General features: G+C 46.5%; 1 protein-coding gene across 1 annotated transcript in view; it reads right to left on the reverse strand.

Moving 5' to 3' along the window:
* Positions 1-21,612, reverse strand: part of FAM227A (family with sequence similarity 227 member A) — a 32,973-nt gene that overhangs the window by 8,027 nt on the left and 3,334 nt on the right. The window contains exons 3-9 of the mRNA XM_023743783.1: positions 17,967-18,074; positions 15,965-16,044; positions 12,673-12,757; positions 12,038-12,144; positions 9,310-9,467; positions 7,983-8,135; positions 5,178-5,318 (exon numbers count right to left, since the gene is read on the reverse strand). Of these exons, the coding sequence (XP_023599551.1) occupies positions 5,178-5,318; positions 7,983-8,135; positions 9,310-9,467; positions 12,038-12,144; positions 12,673-12,757; positions 15,965-16,044; positions 17,967-18,074 (832 nt within the window). The remainder of the gene's footprint in view (positions 1-5,177; positions 5,319-7,982; positions 8,136-9,309; positions 9,468-12,037; positions 12,145-12,672; positions 12,758-15,964; positions 16,045-17,966; positions 18,075-21,612) is intronic.

Below are 21,612 nucleotides of genomic sequence, written 5' to 3' on the forward strand. Positions count from 1 at the left end.
GACATATAGATCAATGGAATAGAATAGAGAGCCCAGAAATTGACCCGAACCAATATGCTCAATTAATATTTGACAAAGGAGGCAAGAATATAGAATCAAGACAGTCTCTTCAATAAATGGTGTTGGGAAAATTGGACAGATATATGCAGAAAAATGACACTAGACCACCAACTTACACCATACACAAAAATAAACTCAAAATGGATAAAGGACTTAAATGTAAGATGGAAAACCATAAAAATACTAGAGGAATTCAAAGGCAACAAAATCTCAGACATATGCCGAAGCAATTTCTTCACTGATACAGCTTCTAGGGCCTTAGAAACTAACGAAAAAATAAACAAATGGAACTACATCAAAATAAAAAGCTTCTGCACAGCAAAAGAAACCATCAACTAAACAACAAGAAAGCCCACTGCATGGGAGAACATATTTGCCAATGTTATCACCGATAAGAGTTTAATGTCCAACATTTATAGGGAACTCATACAACTTAACAAAAGGAAGATAAACAATCCAATCAAAAAATGGGCAAAGGACCTAAATGGACACTTTTCAAAAGAAGACATTCAGAAAGCCAAGAGACATATGAAAACATGCTCAAAGTCACTAATCATCTGAGAGATGCAAATCAAAACAACAATGAGGTACCATCTCACACCTGTCAGACTGGCTATCATCAACAAATCAACAGACGACAAGTGCTGGCGAGGATGTGGAGAAAAAGGAACCCTTCTGCACTGCTGGTGGGAATGCAGACTGGTGCAGCCACTATGGAAGACAGTATGGAGTTTCCTCAAAAAGTTAAAAATGGAACTCCCATTTGACCCTGTGATCCCACTTCTAGGAATATATCCCAAGAAACCAGAAACACCAATCAGAAAGGATATATGCACCCGTATGTTCATAGCAGCACAATTTACCATAGCTAAGATTTGGAAACAGCCTAAGAGCCCATCAGTAGATGAATGGATTAGAAAACGGTGGTACATCTACACGATGGAATACTATGCTGCTGTAAAAAAGAAGGAATTCTTACCATTTGCAACGGCATGGATGGGACTGGAGAGCATTATGCTAAGTGAAATAAGCCAGTCAATGAAGGAAAAATACCACATGATCTCACTCATTTATAGATAATACAGACCATTATAAACTGATAAACAAAAATAGATACAGAGGCAGAGCAGCATTGAACGGACTGTCAAACTACAGCGGGAAGCCCGGGGAGGGTTGTGGTGGTGGCGGGGGGGAGGGGGGAGAGTAAGAGATCAACCGAAGGACTTGTATGCATGCATATAAGCATAACCAATGGACACAAGACACTGGGGGGTAGGGGAGGCCAGGGGATTGTCAAGGGGGGCGGGGAAGGAGACATATGTAATACTCTTTGTAATACTTTAAGCAATAAAACAAAATTTAAAAAAAAGATCTCTCAACTTGTCCTGGTGGGTCAATCATGGAAAAAGGAGACATATGTAATACTTTAAACAATAAAAAATTAATTTAATTTAAAAAGAAAAGAAAAAAGAAAGCAGAAGTAGCTATACTAATTTCAGACAAAGCAGACTTTAAGGCAAGGAAAGTTATCGGGAATAAATAAGGTTATTATATAATGATAAAGAGGTCAATTCTCCAAGAAGACATAATTCTTAACGTGTATGCTCCTACCAATAGAACATCAAGCTGCATGAAGCAAAAACTGATTGAACGACAAGGACAAATATATGAATCCACTACACAGTTGGAGACTTTGACACTGTCTATCAGAATATGACAGATGCAGCAGGCAGGAAGTCAGTAAGGACATAACTGAACTTAGCAATACCATCCATCAACTAGATATAATTGTTATCTATAGACCACACCACCCAACAACAGAATATATCTTCTCCTCAAGTTTACCTGTAACATATACCATGACAGGTTGCATTCTGGGCCAAAAAATATACCTGAAGAAATTAAACCCTGGCCGGTTTGGCTTAGTGCTTAAAGCATCGGCCCATGGACCGAAGGGTTGCAAGTTCGATTCCCGGTCAAGGGCATTGTACCTCAGTTGCAGGTTCCCTAGCTTCTGTGGGGGTGCAGGAGGCAGCTGATCAAGATATTTCTGCCCTAGCTGGTGTGGCTCAGTGGGTAGAGTGTAGGCCTGCGGACTGAAGGGTCCCGGGTTTGATTCTGGTCAGGGGCACATCCCAGGGTTGTGGGCTTGATCCCCAGTCGGGAGGGCGGGTGGTGTAGGAGGCACCTGATCAATGAATCTCTCTCATCATTGATGTTTCTCTCTCCTCTCTCTCCCTCTCCCTTTCTCTCTGAAATCAATAAAAATATATTAAAAACAACAAAAAAAGATGTTTTTTTCTCTCTTTCTCCCCCTCCTCCCTTCCTTCCACTCTCTCTGGAAATCAATGGAAAAAAATATTCTGAGGTGAGGATTTAAAAAAAAAAAGAAATTTAAAAGAACAGAAATCACTCAATGTCTGTTCTCAGACCAAAATGGAATCAAATAGAAATCAATAACAGAGAACTGGAAAGCCCCCAAATACTTGGAGATTAAATAACATACCTCCCCCGCCAAATACAAGTAAAAGTTTATTTAGACCAGTGGTTCTCAACCTTCTGGCCCTTTAAATACAGTTCCTCATGTTGTGACCCAACCATAAAATTATTTTCATTGCTACTTCATAACTGTAATGTTGCTACTGTTATGAATCGTCATGTAAATATCTGATATGCAGGATGGTCTTAGGCGACCCCTGTGAAAGGGTCGTTCGACTGCCAAAGGGGTTGCGACCCACAGGTTGAGAACCGCTGATTTAGACAGTCACAGAGCTAGAAGTGAGCCCTGGAAGAAGTGAGCCAGCTGGGCTGTGTGGGCTCAGGAAATAAGTTACAGAGGCCAAAGAAGGGTCCTTGGAGCTTAGGAAAAAGAAAGGCAAAGAAAACACACCTAGGGGAAGGAGATGGGGGAAAGCCTGATCTAGAGAGAGAAAGAGCGTGCTTCTAAATCAGCGGTCACCAAGCAGTGGTCTACGGACCACTGGTGGTCTGTGAGGTCCGAAAGGTTGGCAACCACTGTTCTAAATAACGTACTTCTAAATAACATGTGGGTCAAAGAAGAGATCTCAACAGAAACTTTAAAATACTTTGAACTAAATGAACATGAAAATACAACTTATTAAAATTTTGGGGATGCTGAAAGCAGTGCTTAGAGAGGAATTTATAGCATTATATACATACTAAGGGCCCAGCGCGCGAAATCGCGTGAGACCCAGGACCCAGAGTCCTGTGGCTCAGGGACCCAGAAAGTCCCATGGTGGGAGGCGGGACCCAGAAACCCGCCCACACCTCCTGTCAAGTCCTCCAGAGTCAAGTCCCTGCCCACCTGCACAGGCCTCACTGCGCATGCAGCCCCGCCCACTCCACGCATGCAGCTTCCTGCTGATTGGTCATTAAGGCATGATGGTGTGATGACCACAGGCTTTTTATATAATAGATATTGCCAGCCAAAACCGGTTTGGCTCAGTGGATAGAGCGTCGGCTTGCGGACTGAAAGGTCCCAGGTTCGATTCCGGTCAAGGGCATGTACCTGGGTTGCGGGCTCATCCCCAGTAGGAGATGTGCAGGAGGCAGCTGATCGATGTTTCTCTCTCATCGATGTTTCTAACTCTCTATCTCTCTCCCTTCCTCTCTGTAAAAAATCAATAAAATATATTTAAAAAATAAAATAAAATAAGATATTGCCAAAGAAGAACTAAAATCAATCTAACTTTTGACTAGAAAATAAGAGCAAACTAGAAAAATAAGAGCAAAAAATTAAATCCAAAGTAAGCAAAAGAAAAGAATAAAAAAAGTTAGAGCACACAGTGTATGAAATCATCTATTCCTGATATAATTACTGTAGTACTCTTGCCTAAAGCATGAGTTTCACATTTGCTGTTGAAATAAACCCAACTGTTCAAAAATTTAAAAACAAATAAATTAGAGCATAAATAAATAAAATTTAAAATAGTAAATCAATAGGGAAAATCAACAAAACCAAAAGCTGGGTCTTTGAAAAGATCAATAAAATTGATAAGCCTCTAGCCTTGCTAACTAAGAAGAAAAAAAAGAAAGGACACAAATTACTAATCTTAGAAATGAAAGAGGAGACATCACTACAGATCCTACGGACATTAAAAAGATAACAAAGACGCCCAGCTGGTGTGGCTCAGTGGTTGAGCATCTACCTCTGAGCCAGGAGGGCACTGTTTGATTCCCGGTCGGGGCACAAGCCCAGGTTTCGGGCTCAATCCCCAGTGTGTGGAGCGTGTAGAAGGCAGCCGGTCAATGTTTCTCTCTCATCATTGATGTTTCCATCTCTCTCTCCCTCTGCTTTCCTCACTGAAATCAATAAAAATATATTTTAAAAAATAAATTATCTTTTTTTAAAATACATTTTTTATTGATTTCAGGGAGGAAGGGAGAGGGGGAGAGAGATGGAAACATCAATGATGAGAGAGAATCATTGACTGGCTACCTCTTGCATGCCCCCTACTGGGGATCAAGCCGGCAACCCAGGCATGTGCCCTTGACTGGAATCAAACCTGGGACCTTTCAGTCCACAGACCAACACTCTAGCCACTGAGCCAAAACATCTAGGGCGAAATTATCTTTTTTTAAGATTTAGAAGCTAAGATTTGGAAACAGCCCCAAGTGCCCATCAGTAGAGGAGTGGATAAAAGACCAGTGGTACATTTACACCATGGAATACTATGCAGCAGTAAAAAAGAAGGATCTCTTACCCTTTGAGACAGCATGGAGGGACCTGGAGAGTGTTATGCTAAGCGATCCTGAAAATATCATTGAGCCTTTAGGACCAACGTGCCTGTAGCCAACTTACCTGTGGGCTGCCTGGTTCTGCAGCCACTAGATTTTCCTTCTGCTCACGCTAGTTTGAGCTGGTTTCCTGGCCCTTGCAACCAAAGAGCTCTGACCCATGCATCTCAGAAAGAACAAACACTTGACACGGAGGAAGTACGAAATCACTGGCAACTCTTTCTGCCACCATGACTACTTTAAAAATGAGAACCGAGGACACAGAAGAGTGAGTGAACTTCGATGTATTTTTCCATTATTAACAATTCTTACATTGCTCAGATTTCTACTTTTCCCCTGATCTTTTTTTCTGAACAAACCTTAGAAGAAATTCGGTCTCCTTCTCCTGGTCGGCTTTAGGTTTCTTTTCCAGGGTTTCCTCATAAAAGGCTGGAGGTGGGATGAATGTGCGGTTTGCCCTTCTTTTATCGGCTTCTCTTTGGTCTAAATTCTTCGTCTCCCTGTGGGAGAAAAGACACACAGGGAAAAAGACTACAGAGCCCATATGAACTTTTCTCTCCTATCTTCGTAGGTAAAGAGAGGCAAGTATCTACAAATTCATTCATGACACCTGTCAAGAGAAACTGATGAACAGAGAGCTAATCGCGGAGCAGCAGCTCAGCCCTTGCTGTGTGACTGAGGTCCCAGCAGCCCTGGGAACAGAGAGCAAAATGGGCGGCCCGTGACCCAAGGAACACATCCTCCAATTAGGAGGAGGCGAGGGATCCACCACCGGGAAGGAAGCTGAAGCTGAGCTTGGAGGGCGGCTGAATTCCAGTCGGAGCTCTGCACTTGCTGTGAGACCTGGGGCCAATGGATTCACCTCTCCACGCCAAGTACTCACCTCCACATGGGAATAATAGCACCTAGCAGCGGTTCTCAACCTTCTGGCCCTTCAAATACAGCTCCTCAGGTTGTGACCCAACCATAAAATTATTTTCGTTGCTACTTCATAACTGTCATGTTGCTACTGTTATGAATCGTCATGTAAATATCTGATATACAGGATGGTCTTAGGCGACCCCAGTGAAAGGGTCGTTCAACCGCCAAAGGGGTCGCGACCCACAGGTTGAGAACCGCTGCCCTAAGGCCTGTGGAGGGTTGAGTTACCGCAGGCCAGTTGCTTAGCACAGTGCCTGGGACACAGGAAGTGCTCGGTAATGTTGGCTGCTGCTGCTGGCATCACAGGAGGTTTTCAGTGGACTGTCTTTAGATAAGCTTGGGATGCACAGTGGGAATGCTGAGTTGGGTAATATACCAGCTGACTTCTGAAATGTGGACATCTGCTTGATGGAGCAGCAGGTTATGGGTGTTCAAGGCAGACAAAATAGCAGTAAATATATGTTAGAGTGAAGTAAGATGTCGTCCTATACTTCTCTGCTGTGGGAGGATAGATGTAGGACAGATATTTATAAACTAGCATCGAGCTGTGCCTCAACCAGCAGTTATTCCAACGATGGGGGTCTTTTCCCAAGTCCAAGGGAAGAACTGTGTTACACAACATTCTCATTTTCGCGATCTTCTGCCACAACCTTGTCTTCACTTTCCGGCGCCTGTTTCTGCTCGCAGTGAAGAGATCGAAACCAGCGGCCAGTTGTCCTTGTCATGATCAGGTTTTCTAACGGAAAACTTGGATGTAATTCCTGGATAACATTTTCTGCGCTGTCATTTCTTGAGCTGTGGCAGCCTGCACACATCTTCGGCTCCTGCTTTCCACTAGTAAGAGGATCCTGAGCTTGTAGGAGAGTCCCGTGTGGAAACATTTCAGAGAGCTCTGCAAAAAGCCCTCCGAGTTGTGGATGCTCGCCCCAGACAAGTGTGAGGACCTCTCCAGCAGCACTGTCCCTGCGCCTTCCCCGCACGGCTCCACCTGCGTGTGCAAACGAGGCTCTTCCTCACTCAGACCAGAGAACCCTGCAAAATAGTTGCTGGATTGCCTTTCCTGGGGGGGGGGGGGCGGGGCGAGGGCGGGCTGCTCCAGGCCTCCCACCGCATACTTCCCTTTGGACCCGCAGTTTCGTGGTATGGGCTTGTGTGTATTCTCTAATAGCGTCATTCACTGAGCACTTCCTTTGAGCCAGGCACTGAGCTGGACATCTTTCACTCGCACAACCACTCCATGAGCACTACTGCAAAGGTCAGTGCTCCTGACCTCGTGGTCGGTAAACTGCGGCTCGTGAGCCACATGCGGCTCTTTGGCCCCTTGAGTGTGGCTCTTCCACAAAATACGGACCTCGTGGTCGGTAAACTGCGGCTCGTGAGCCACATGCGGCTCTTTGGCCCCTTGAGTGTGGCTCTTCCACAAAATACGACATGGGCGCACACATACAGTGCCATTAAACTTTGTGGCCCATGCACAGAAGTCGGCTTCCGGCCTGGGCGAGTCTATTTTGAAGAAGTGCTGTTGATATTTGTCTCTGTTGACTAATGAGTTTGCCGACCACTGTGTCCTAACCGATGTGCTCTATTAGAGAAAAGAGTGGTGACTCGTGTCCGAAAGGGCCCAGCCCATCTGCATGGAATATTCCACATCGACAGTGTCACCTTTGTTCTTGTTATGTCCACCATTTTTAAAAAATCTATTTGAAATTTTATAACATAAAATTTATATATAAAAGTAAATAAAGTAGGCAGGCCATGGTCAAAGAGCAAGAAGAGTATAGAACACCATTTACCCGTTCTCTAACGTCAGCAGTTATCAACATAAGGCCAATCTCGTCTAACCTATCACTCCCTGTGTCCCCACACCAATACCCACCCCTAGTGGGTTATTTTAAAGCAAATCTTAGACACCATGTCATTTCATTCATAAATACTTCATTATGTACCTCCTTAAGATATGACTCTTAGAAAATAACACAACTACAAAACTATTATAATACCTTTTAAGAAGGAACACACCAAAAGGAATTCCTTAATATCATCTAAAACCCAGTCAATGTTTGAATGAAATGAAGATCTGGTCTCTGTTCTCGTGGAGCTTACATTCTGGCCACAAGGAAAGCTGAATGTGCTTAGGATGGCATGGGGCTAGCCCCCCCATCAGAGTTCCTCTAACACCTACGACGGACAGGTGTTGAACGCTGCCGCCCTCCCTACCCGCTCCCCCCGCATGCCCTGCTCACTTGAGGAAGTTGTCCTGCAGCTCTGCTAGGTACTCGTCAAAGTAACTCCATTCATTGCACCGGAACTGGGTCAGCTGCAGGAGGTTGTCCCTTCGCTTCTTCATGTTGCACAGGGTCAGGTTGATGACATCAGCGTAGGTCAGGCTGGACTCAGTGACATTCATGGTCAAGGAAAACCCCTCCCTGCCGGTCGCTACTGCCTCTCAGCACATTGGAGGCAGGTGCCTGGTGCAGGGGGCGGAGGGCGGGAGACGCAGAGTGGGCCTGCTTTGGAAAGAGGCTATCCCCACCACGGCTAGGCCACTCCCTGTCTGGGAATGAAGTTCTTCTCTCTTCCTGCTGATAGAAGGGCCACTTTTTTCACACTGTCATCTAAGATTCTTACTGTTATCATAGTGTGAATAGGAAGGAATTCCATCTTTTCTTTCCTTTCAGGACCAAGGCCTCAATCCCTTGCTCATGTTTGTATGTCAAAATTTTTTCTTTGTCTCCCTCTGTCCCAGGCCTGTGTGTGCCCAGCCAGGCTCCTCCCACTACACTACACTGTCTTTACAGAACAGTAGGTGATAGAAGGAAAAGCATTTCATAAACAATAAAGCTCCATGAAATGCGACATAGAAGAGGTTTGAGGATATGCAGTGTGATAGGGCAGCCTCTTGACGCGGAGCTGTATGTAGATAGGTACCATTCAAGCACTCGTTACCTGCCAGCCACCATGCTCAGCCTTTGCCTCTATTGCGCTTGTACTCTGCAAAGTCCTACGAGGAGGGCCTGTTATCCCCATTTTACAGACGAAAAAATGAGGCCCAGAGAGAAGCTAGAACTTGTCTAAGTTCACTCAGCCAGGTCTGTTTGAATCCGTATCTGACCCTCTGTGGCAAACTGCTAAGACTCAGGACACCAGCACATGGCACACCTGTTTTCTTAAGATCTGAGCTTTCTCCCAGATCTTTAGGATAAACGTCAATGGGGCCAGGAATTGGCTGATGTGCCTGGGAGAAGGGATGTGTGTTAGGAGAAACACACCCAAAATTCCTGACCAACACACACCCCAGGGTCAGTGAGCGTCCGGGAGGCGTGACTGAGTTGCAGTGTTCGAGGACCTGGTTAGCCCATGCATCCTGGAACCGGGAAGACGCTTTCTACACAAGGTAATTCGACTTGCCCAGGGTCCCGCAGCCAGTTCATGAGGCCGATGTGGAACTAAAACGAGCAAGATCCTGACCCTTGGGCTTCTATCAATGGCCACCCTTGACAGGCACCTACTATGTGCCAGGCGCTGTATGAAGGGCTGGATGCTCTGGGAAGAGGAAGCGGGGAAGGATATGGGACGGTCTTGGTTATTTCCGTCCTGGTCATCAGCACGTCTCTGCCACACTGCCGCAGGGTGGCGTAGTTCAGCAGGTAGTAAACAACCAGAGGACTCTTCCCGTAAATGTTGAAGAGGTTGGAAGACATCTCGGGGATTTTGCAGGCAGGGTGAGACTGAGCAGGAAAGAGAGGGGGGGAAATAAAGGGTACTGTCAATTTTACAGCATTAAGAAACGTAAAGGGCCCTGGCCGGTTTGACTCCGTGGATAGAGCGTCAGCCTGGGAACTGAAGGGTCCCAGGTTCGATTCCGGTCAAGGGCACATGCCCGGGTTGTGGGCTCAATCCCCAGTGGGGGACTTGCAAAAGGCAGCCTATCCATGATTCTCTCTCATCATAGATGTTTCTATCTCTCTCTCCCTCTCCCTTCCTCTCTGAAGTCAATAAAAATATATTTTAAAAAAATCTTTAAAAAAAAAAAGAAGAAGAAAAGAAAAGTAAAGGCATTCCTGTCCTTTGAGCTGGTAACTCTCATTTTAGGATGCTATCCTAAGGAAGTTACCCAAAAGAAAGAAAAACGGCTTAGGCACCAAGATGTTGACTAGTGCTTAAGATGTTGTTTTACTGTAACAAAAGGTTAGAATAATGTTCAAGAAGATATTACTATCCCTAACCAAAGAAACAGTTAATCGGTGCTTGTTGAATAGCATGCCACTATTAAAATGTTTATGAAACCCTAGCTGGTCGCTCAGTGGTTAGAGTGCTGGCCCAAGGACTGAAGGGTCTCGGGTTCAATTCTGGTCAAGGGCATGTACCTAGGCTGCAGGCTCGATCCCTGGCCCTGGTTGGAGTGAGTGCGGGTGGCAAACAATCTCTTTCTGTCTCTCCCTGTCCCTTCCACTCACTCTTTCTCAAAATCAATGGGAAAAATATTCTCGGTTGAGAATTAACAAAATAAAAATAAAATATTTATGAAGAGTTGGTACTAAAACATTGCTTTAGGTGTAATAGATTAAAATAATCAAGATGCAAGATTGAGTAGATAATATTACATATTTTATATAAAAGAACTATAATAATTATATGAAATAATCCATGGACACAGACAATAGGATGGTGAAGGCTTGGGGCGGGGAGGGGGGACGGGGTAGAGGGGGTCAATGGAGGGGGGGAAGGGGACATATTTAATACTTTCAACAATAAAGATTTAATTTAAAAAATAAAAATGAAACCATAACAATGCTGGGCTTCATTTTCCCCAATTTTATAGAAAAAGGTCGGGAAAGTTAAGCAACTCCCTCAAGTAGCACGGCTGATGGGAGGCAGCACCAAGATTTGAACCCATGCTGCCTGTTCTTGCCACCATGCCCTGCTACTTCTCAAAAGCTTCCTGCTAAGCGCGGACAGGAAACGGGCAGTGGTAATAAATACGAAGAAATGAAGAAGGTTCAAGAAGCCTCCTGCAATGCTTGCTGTCCTTGCCAAACTCCGTGGTATAAGTCCTTTGCTCGGTGGTGTCTTCGGAAAGCCCCCAACCTCTTGCCCTGTGCAGGGCCCTAAGGGCCCCTCTCCCCTACACAGCACGGCGGGTGCCACTGATAGGAACTACCGGGCACATGGGGCGCATGGGGGCGCATGGGGGGCGGGGAGAAGAAGACGAGAACACGGCCCCGGGGGTCCTGTGCTCCGTGGACTGTGCCGTGGCAAGGCTCCATGGTTAGGAGCTCAGGCGCAGAGCCGGACAGACCTGCATGCAAGGCTTTCTCTCTCTCTCTCTTTTTTTTTTTAATATATTTTATTGATTTTTTACAGAGAGGAAGGGAGAGAGATAGAGAACTAGAAACATCGATGAGAGAGAAACATCGATCGGCTGCCTCCTGCACATCCCCCACTGGGGATGTGCCCGCAACCCAGGTACATGCCCTTGACCGGAATCGAACCCGGGACCCTCCAGTCCGAAGGCCGACGCTCTATCCACTGAGCCAAACCGGTTTCGGCAAGGCTTTCTCTCTTATTTGCTTTGTGAACTTGGACAAATGAGTACTCGTTCTGAGCATCATCTTCCTCACTAATAAACTAAAGAAAAGCAGAGTCATGATCTCGGAGCAGAGACAGTTAAACAACAAGTACTGCCCGCACAGGGTTAGCAAGTACCTGCCATGGAGGGCTTATTACATGATAATTACCACCACCACCTCAGGGAAGTCTCATAACACCATGACCGCGGAACTACTGTCTCCATTTTATAGAGCAGCAAACTGAGACTCCGTGCTCTCTTCTCAGTACACCCAGGCTCCTGAATTTCAAGCATTTAAACGCCCAGAGAAATCCAGACAAACATTTACTTCATTTGTGCTCACCTCAGCCAGGAATTACCCTTAGGCCCGTGGTCGGCAAACTGCAGCTCGCGAGCCACGTGCGGCTCTTTGGCCCCTTGAGTGTGGCTCTTCCACAAAATACCACGTGCGGGCGCGCACGTACAGTGTGATTGAAACTTCGTGGCCCATGTGCAGAAGTCGGTATTTTGTGAAAAAGCCACACTCAAGGAGCCAAAGAGCCGCCTGTGGCTCGTGAGCCGCAGTTTGCCGACCACTGCCTTAGGCGATTTCCTGGCGGCGTCACCTGAGTCTACCATTGGAAGTACCCAAATTCTTACCCTGACATCTCAACAGTGCTAGCTTTTGTAGTTCTATCCCTTGGCCCCTTTTAAATCACCTCTACTATTAAATTCCAATTCTGTGCTCACCTTTTTAGGAAGCATATTCTCATATATTCTTGCTTCTGATCTTTTCTTGACTTGTGTAGCTCTCCTCAAGGCCCGAGTCTGACCATGATCTGTCAAAGTAATATTAGCTAAAAAATAAAATAATAATAACAATTGGGAGTTGGTCAGCCATGGTAGATCTGTGTTTCCTGGGTGAATTCGGATCATTGGGAAATACTAGGGGAAGTAGGTTAGGTAAATTTATACAACTTAACTTGCATTTTATACAGATATACACCTATGGCCATAGATTTTTCCATTTATTAAGCTATCCACCGATCCAAGAAACATTTACTGAGCATCTACTATGTGCTAAAAGTAGATTATCTTCAAGAAACTCATATTTTAGTGAGAGAAAAAAAAGGCATGCAAGTAATAAGTGTAACGCTAACTCAGGTGCCATGATAGAGTTCTCTACAAAAGTGGAACTTAATCAGTGCTTGTTGAACTGAAAGACAATCATGTCCTCTCATAAGATAGTACTTGGTGCCAGGGCCCAGGCTAGAAGGGGGCAAACTAGGGTGACAAATTATGTTGAAACAAACTCCAGAAAGGAGGGCTTTGGAGACGACCACTGAGCCGAAAGCTGACACTTCCCTTTTAGCTAGTTCCTGTACCTTGCGAGGTGTTCTGTGATTGTGAGGTGTCCTCTGAATTCTTGGATAAACAGTTTCTCCTGCTTTTTAAATGTCCACTAGTCCACTGCAGGGGAGAGGGGGGAAAAACAAATTTAGTCAGACTGGCAGTGAAAATAATACAAAAAGGTAATGCAATTTTGGCCATTAGTTGGCCCTGTAATTAATGGATGACATGCTATTTCCTAGATATTTCTGATTCTTCTCGTAGAGGGAGAGCTTTCAGGCACAGCTTGACAACACAGGCCTTCATCCCGGGAACTTGGTGGAGAGAAGAGGCTAATGTAGAAAATGCAAGGGCCGGGGACTGAGGCGCCGGGTTCCCGTCCCGGACCTGCTGCTCGACCGCCGGCGGTCCTGGGCACGTCACCGGATTCTCGATGCCTTTGTTTCCTCGTGGGGTTCTTGTGAGAGTAAGGCAGCTATCGCGTGCAAAGTGCAGGGGTGCTGCTCATGGGCAGAGCTCTGTGAAAACAGCGACCGCTGTCCGCGCCATCACCGCACCTCCTTCAGGAAACATTTCACCGAGCCATGCACCGGGGCCACCTGAAACCCAGTCCCCGCAGAGGAGCGCCCAGGCAGCAGGGGAGAGAACAGCGACAGACAGTTATGCTGAGGTGTGAAAAGTGTCACGCATTTATGAGAGAAGATCAGGTGTGTCTGTGAGTGACAGAGTGGCTCAAACTAGGAGGAACTTCTTTCCCACATCACAGCCTGAAGGCAGACAATGTTTGTATTTCTGCTGGGATAAGCCCTTCAGGCCTCCGACTTCTTCCAGCACAAGGTTCCACCCTCCCTAGGATAGAAACCTTGTCCTGAGGGTCCAAAATGACAGCTAGCGCTCCAGCCCTTACACTCACATTCCAGGGAGCAGAATGGAGAGAACAGCAGAGACAAAGGACTCACTGTGCTCTTTCCGTAAGGCTCCCGGGACACCCCCCGGCATCCTCCCCCCAATCTCATTAACTGGGTCTGTCGAATGGCGACCCATGTCGGGGAGGCTAGGAAGTAATCTTGTATCTGGCCACGTCAGTGCCCAGATGAAAACCAGAGGTTCTCTCCTACAGAGGAAGGGAACAGCAGACACTGCGGCCCAACCGAGAGCAGGCCGGACGCAGTGCGAGCAGCGCATCATAAGAAGGCAGAGTGGGAATGCTGCGTTCTGTCTGGGGGACTCACTCGGCTGGGAGAGCCAGAGGGTTTCCAAGGAGAGAAGACACTGTTCTGTCTTTAAGGATGAGTAGGAGTTTAGTGACGCTAAACAGATGGCCCACCAAGTGGCAGACGAGCAGCCCACCAGTCTCAACAACTGCCACTTTGCTTTTATAAAAATACTAGAGGCCCGGTGCACAGATTCGTGCACCCGTGGGGTTCCTCGGCCTGGCCTGCGCCCTCTCGCAATCCGGGACCCCTCGGGGGATGTAGTCGTGTACGAAGCAGCAGGCGGCCGAGCGCCATGCGCTCCCACTCATCCTGGCCCCGCTGCCCCTCTGCAGCTGTGCTCGCCAGCTGTGAGCCCAGCATCAGTCCGCTGAGCGGCGCTCCCCCTGTGGGAGCACACTGACCACTAGGGGGCAGCTCCTGCATTGAGCGTCTGGCCCCTGGTGGTCAGTGCACATCATAGCGACTGGTCCATCGGTCATTCGGTCGTTCAGTCGCTTAGGCTTTTATATATATAAATATATAGAGATGATATTTGATTAGAGAGAAGAGAGCTGAAAGGACTTCCCATACACCATGCAGCTGGCTGTGCAACAGATACTGATGTTTATAGTTTAAAGTGGTGACTGGGATTTGTTAGAGAGAAAATACTCCCAGGGCTCAATGAAGCATCATGTTCATTCTTGAGAGCTTGTTTGGAGGTTCTAGCAGGGGAGCGCAGCTACTCGTATACCCTTGACCCAAGACTGGTCCTCTCCTGGCGGGAAGGTCGTCCTCTTCGACCGAGCGCACAGCTTCAGGAGGGATGCACATGGATCGGTGAGGGAGGAGGGGGGCACCCGCCTAGCCAGCCAGATCAGCCGAATCAACCCTGGCGATCAATGGGGTGACAGATGTCGCAGCCAGATCGCCCTCACATCCCATGTTCATTCTTAACAGGCCTCAGTGAGCCTGACAGTAGAGCAGAGAACAAATGCAGAGACCGGCTTGATTTGCGTTATTAGACTCTCCTGTTTGTTGGAGAAGCAGCATAATGATGTAGAAGGAGCCCAGGCTGACAGCGTCCTGACGTCAGCTGACGTCAGCTGTGTGGCCCAGGGGAAGTGATTCAGCTCTGGGAGACATGTCTTCCTTTGCCGAATAAAGATAATCATTACCGCCCGCTGGCGTGGCTCAGTGGTTGTGCGTCGAACTATGAACCAGGAGGTCACAGTTCAATTCCCGGTCAGGGCACATGCCCGGGCTTCGGGCTCGTATTGGGGCAAGCAGGACGCAGCCAATCCATGATTCTCTCTCATCATTGATGTTTCTCTCTCTCTCCCTCTCACTTTCTGAAATCAATAAAAATATATATTGTTAAAAAAGATAATCATTACCGACCTAGCAGAAATGTTGTAAGGACTAGAGAGGATATTTGCAAAGACAATCTGCCCACGATGGACTGTCCAATTACTTTTCTATCTATTCTCATGTTGTGACCAGCAACTACCCCGAGTGTATGAGGCTAGGTGACATCGTTGGGATGGGGGTAACGTAAGAATGCTCTGCGCCCTGGCCGGTTTGGCTCAGTGGATGGAGCGTTGGCCTTCGGACTGAAGGGTCCCAGGTTTGATTCTGGCCAAGGGCACATGCTCAGGTTGCGGGCTCGATCCCCAGTAGGGGGTGTGCAGGAGGCAGCCGATCAATGATTCTCTCTCTCCCTTTCCCTTCCTCTCTGAAATTAATAATATATATATTAAGACTGCTCTGGGGCCCCCTCCCCACCACAGCACAGAGATGGAACCATTCTACCCCCCGTGGTCACCCTGCTGCTCAGACTGCGCACGCTGAGGACCCAGGAAAGCAGGAGACAACGCGAGAGTCAATCCGGAGATGCCCAGAAATACCTGAGAGGGGCTTGGGCTTTGAGATCTGGTACTAGCAGGCCCTGCACCGTGCCCAGGCCCCGCACCGTGTCCAGGCCCCGCACCGTGCCCATGCTCTGGGACTTGGGAAAATCCAGGCCCACCCCTCCCAAGAAGGTGGGGTGAGGAGTGCAGAGATGTGGGACTAACCGGATGGCATTGGAGCTTATGGGGCTCCAAGGGGCCTGGGTTTGTGCCTCCCCACTCACCTGAGAACAGGGGACTTTGCCGCTCTGGACAGCCTTGTAAGAAAAGTATGCCTTAGGAATGAGGAAAGACATCTGTTTTCCTAGGGAAGAGAAAAAGTTGTTCCTCAGATCCTTCATGTCTTGGGTGACACTGCAGACCAGGAGCCTTGGTCTGCAGACTGCCCCCTCCCTGGAGGCAATAGCAACAGCAAAAGAACCTGCCTCGGGCAAAGCAGAACCACTTCCTGAGTGACCTTGGGCAAGTTACCTAACCTCTCTGATCCCATTGAAGGTATGAATACTAACTACCTCACAGGGCCAATGAACCAATGACAGGAAATATGTATGCAGAGTACACAGGACAAGCACTCAATGCACAGGGAAAAAAAAGACTTCAAAAGAAGAACCAAACCCTCAGAACCCAGCAAAATTGAAATGAATAAATGCTGGGTTAAATGCTTTAAAAAGTAACAACCTATCAATCTCATAAGATTTAAAATGAGTATTAACTGAAATGTCATTACATTTGAAGACAATTTACAGGTTAGATTTTCTTTTCACCTTGAAACTCCTGTGTGCCCATGACCACTGCTGGGAGAGCAAACCTATCATGTGAGCCAGTAACTGTAAACATGTAGGAAAGGAACACACAGCAGCGCCGGGCTCTGAGAATCCTCATCTCCAGCCGGTCACCGCAGCCGCACTGTCCGCCAAGGCTGTCGGTGTGTTCTTCCCTGTGCCCTGCACCAGGGCTTCTCAAACTAGAACGTGCTTGTCGATCACAGCAGATCATGGTAGACTGCAGTCTGATTCAGTGCAGCTAGAGCAGCGGTTCTCAACCTTCCTAATGCCGCGACCCTTTCATACAGTTCCTCATGTTGTGGTGACCCCCAACCATAAAATTATTTTCGTTGCTACTTCATAACTGTAATCTTGCTACTGTTATGAATCGTCATGTAAATATCTGATATGCAGGATGTATTTTCAGGGGTCGTGACCCACAGGTTGAGAACCGCTGAGAGGGATGCTGAGCTGCAGGTCCTTGGACCACACTCCGAAGTCCTGAGTTTGAATCCTGCCTCAGCCACCCACGGCTGCTTATCTCTCCCGGTCCTCCCGCTGCTGCCACAGGAATGCCTCTCTGCTCCCCGCATGCCTCTGGGTCTTCTCACCTGCTGTTCCCTCTGTCTGGAACAGGCGTCTTCCCTTTTGCAGCCTAAACCACACATCCTTTAAATCTCGGCCTACCTGCCACTCACTGAACCTCTCAGGGCTGGACTGGGTGCCCCTCCCCGGGCCGCTCAGCACCGTGTTCCCCGTCTCAGTGCCCCGTTCACTGCGGCATCATCGTGTTGCCTGTATTTCCCACAGGACTGCGCGGCGGGGGCTGCGCTGGCCTCCCTGGGGGATCCTCGTGTCTGTCGGGCACAGGCCTGGCACACGGTGCTCTGTATGCACCTGCTGACTGCAGGAAGGGAGCTGGCCTCCCCGGGGATCCTCGTGTCTGTCGGGCACAGGCCCGGCACACGGTGCTCTGCATGCACCTGCTGACTGCAGGAAGGGAGCTGGCCTCCCCGGGGATCCTCGTGTCTGTCGGGCACAGGCCCGGCACACGGTGCTCTGCATGCACCTGCTGACTGCAGGAAGGAAGCTGGCCTGGGGAAGTTGCTTCTCTGAACTCTAGTCCCCTCATCTGAGGACTCAGTGTGTCCTTCAGCTCGTTGTGGTGAAGATTCAGTAAAGAGGATGAAGAGCTGTGCATGGTGCCTGGCACGCGGCAGACCGTAACTGGCATCTATTATTATAATATAAAATACCGCGCCCCCCCCACCAACAATGACGCTGCGCTGACTAACTGTGGCTCCTAAATGAACATGTCAGTCAGTTTGGTGGCTGGTTTGGGGATCCATGAGAGAGAACCTGGCCTGAGGATTTCAATAGGAAGGCCTTTCCCTGCTCCAGCTAGATGGTGGCTGGGCGTGACCGGGGGGAAGGGGACAGGAGTCCGTAAGCGGGACCTTACCCCTTCTCCATCGTCTTCGCCTCGACATTAACCCTTCTCTCCGGAACCTCTCTGGGTCCAGGTTCGAGTAGTCCCAAGTGTCATAGCCCAGTGGGCTGGGATATATACCTAAGGGGAAGGCAAACGTGATCCTGAAAACTGCCGAAGAGGACGAGAGGCAGGAAACAGAGGACAGAGGCCTCTGAGCTGCCCCCTGCTGGTCCCGGGGAGGCTGGGCTTCCAGCAAGCGCCATCCCCATCCCACGGCCCCTGGAGTCACGTCCTCGCTAAGAGGCTTTGGTTTCCGCATCAGGAAAATGCAGATGGTGACGCCCACCCTGCCCTCCGGACAGCGTGGGTGTGAGGATCAGATCACAGCACAGACAAGGGACCCTGGGACGTGCTGTGCAGGTGTGAGGACAGAGGGGAAGGCGTTGTAATGTTTGTTTTCACGCCTGTCGCCTCTGCTTTTACTGGACTATGAGCTTGTGAGGGCAGGTCTGATTTCTCGTTCCACCTCCTGTTCTAGGGCTGACTGTTGGACCTGGAACATGAGAAACAGGGATTGGGTAAATTTTATTCCGCACGGTATCACACTCAGCTGAGTGACGGAGGGGTTCGCCCCAGGGTTCGATGGGGATGTTTATGGGACCAATGCTCCCCTTTAAGGAAACCATGTGTTTCAGAGTCTTGGCTTCTTGGAACCTGAACCTGCAGACATGAGAGGGACTCCACTGTCTCCCTCAGTTCTTCGGTTTGGGAAAGAAATGACCCAGGATTAACTGAGAAATGTGTCTCAATGCACAGCTGTTGTCTCCGTTGGACGAAGTAAGTAGACAGGAGGTTTGTTACTGGGGATGGATCAGGAAAAGGAGGCACAGCCTTGGACAAAAAGGGAAATGGGAAGGAGGGACAGGAAGTCAGGGAACAGGAGGCAGAGTGGCAGGGGGGCCAAAGACTTAGCTTTGCCTGGTGCTGAATCCCCCATGTGTTTGCTGTTGAATTTCTTGGATCCTGCAGATGCCGAGAGGATTAAATGGGCGTGGGGACCATTGTCCTTACAAAGGTCCGCTTGCAAGTCTGGCCCTTAGCTGGCCTCTGGGATGGACCTTGACTGGTGAACATTTCCTTCCACTGATATAAAACTTTCCCTAACTACCGAGAATAAATGGATAAATTCCGAGAAACATACAACCTACCAAGACTAAATCGTGGAAGATATAGGACATCTGAACAGACAAATGAGTAAGGACAAAAGCCCAAGACCAGATGGCTTCACAGATAAATTCTAATAAAATTTAAAGGAGAATTAACTCCAATCCTTCTCAAGTCCTTCCAAAAAATTGGAGATGAGGGAATACTCCCAAACTCATTATAGAAGACTACTAGCATTATCCTGATACCAAAGCCAGATAAGGATACCATAAGAAAAGAAAATTATAAGCCAATATCTCTGATGAATATAGATGAAAAAATTCTCAACAAAATGCTAGCAAACAGAATTCAACAGCACATTAAAAGGATCATACACCACGAAGAAGTGGGATTTACCCTTGGGATGCAAGGAGAGTATGACACACACAAATCAATAAATGTGATACATCATATTACTAGAATGAAAGACTAAAAAGCACATGCTCATCTCAATAAATTCAGAAAAATCCTCTGGCAAAATTCAACATCCTTTCATGATAAAAACTCTAAAAAAAGTGGGTACAGAAGGAACATATCTTAACATAATAAAGGCCATATATGACAAGCACATAGCGACATCATACTCAACAGTGAAAGGTTGAAATATTTTCTTCTAAGATCAGGAACGAAACTAAGGTACCCACTCTCACTACACCTATTCCACACAGTACTGGAAGTCCTAGCCAGAGCAATTAGGCAAGAATAAGGAATAAAAGATATCCAAATCAGAAAGGAAGAAGTAAAATTGTCTCTTTTTGCTGATTACTTGGTATTACATACAGAAAATCCTAAAGATTCCACCAAAAAAAACGGTTAGAACTAATAAATGAATTCAGTAAAGTTGCAGGATACAAAATCAACACACAAAAATCAATTATGTTTTTATACACTAACAAAAAACTATCAAAGAAATAAAGAAGACAACCCCATTTACAATAATATTAAAAACAATAAAATATTTAGGAATCAATTTAGCCAAGGAATTAAAATATATATACATTGAGAACTATAAGACATTGATGAAAGAAATTGAAGATACAAATAAATAGAAAAATATCACATGTTCATGGATCAGGAGAATTAACATTATTAAAATGTCCATATACCCAAATCCATCTATAGATTCAATGTAATCTCCATAAAAATTCCAAAGGCATTTTTCATAAAAATAGAAAGAAACTATCCTAAAATTTGTATGGATTCACAAAAGACCTTGAACAGCTAAAACAATCTTGAAAAAGAACAAAGTTGGAGGCATCACACTCTCTGATTTTAAACTATATTACAAAGTTACAGAAATCAAAACAGAATGGTACTAGCAAAAAACAGAAATCCACAGACACACAGATCAATGAAACAGAATTGAAAGCCCAGAAATAAACCCACACAGATAGAGTTAACTAATATTGGAAATTCAAGTATCATAGCCCAGTGACACTTATTTCTCCAAGAATAATCAATGGAGAAAGGATAGTCTCTTCAATAAATGGTGCTGGGAAAATTGGATATTCATGTGCAAAAAAATGAAATTGAAACCCCTGTCTTACACCACTTACAAAAGTCAATTCAAAATGGATTAAAGACTTAAGTGTAAGACCTGAAACCATAAAACTCCTGGAATACAACCCAGGGGGAAAGCTCTTTGACATTAATTTTGTCAGTGATTTTTTTACATTACACCAAAGGCACAAACAACAAAAGCAAAAATAAACAAGTGGGACCATAGCCAACTTAAAAGCGTCTACACAACAAAAGAAACAACAAAATGAAAAGGCAACCGACTGAATGGGAGAAAATATTTGTAAATCATTTATCGGATGAGGGGCTAATATTCAAAGTATAAAAGAGTGCATACAACTCAGTAACAAAACAAATAATCCAGTTAGGAAACGGGCAGAGGACCTGAATTGACATTTTTCCCAAAGATACTTAAAATGGCCAATAAGTACATGAAGAAGTGCTCAACATCAGTAATCATCAAGGAAATACAAATCACCTGTATGCATATATGCATAACCCTTGGACACAGACAATAGGGTGGTGAAGGCCTGGGATGGGGGTAAGTGTGTGCTGGAGGGGGTCAATTGGGGGGGGTGAGGAGACATATGTAATACTCTCAACAATAAAGATTTTTTTAAAAACAGGAAATACAAATGAAAACCACAATGAGATGTCACCTGATAGCCATCAGAGTAGCTATTATAAAAAAGACAAGAAATAACAACTGCTGGCAAAGATGTGGAAAAAAGGGAACTCCTGTGACCTGTTGGTACGGATGTAAATTGGTACAACCATTATGGAAAACAGTACGGACGTTCCTCAAAAAGTAAAAACAATTACCATACAATCCCAGCATCTCAGCTCTGGATACATACCCAAGGGAAGTGAAATCACTGTCTTGAAGAGATATCTGCACTCCATGCTCAGTGCAGCACTAGTTACATAAGCCAAGGCATGTGCCTAAATGTCCATC

The sequence above is a fragment of the Myotis lucifugus genome, unplaced genomic scaffold, assembly GCF_000147115.1.
Source record: "Myotis lucifugus unplaced genomic scaffold, Myoluc2.0 scaffold_413, whole genome shotgun sequence".
Classification (NCBI taxonomy): Eukaryota; Metazoa; Chordata; class Mammalia; order Chiroptera; family Vespertilionidae; genus Myotis; species Myotis lucifugus.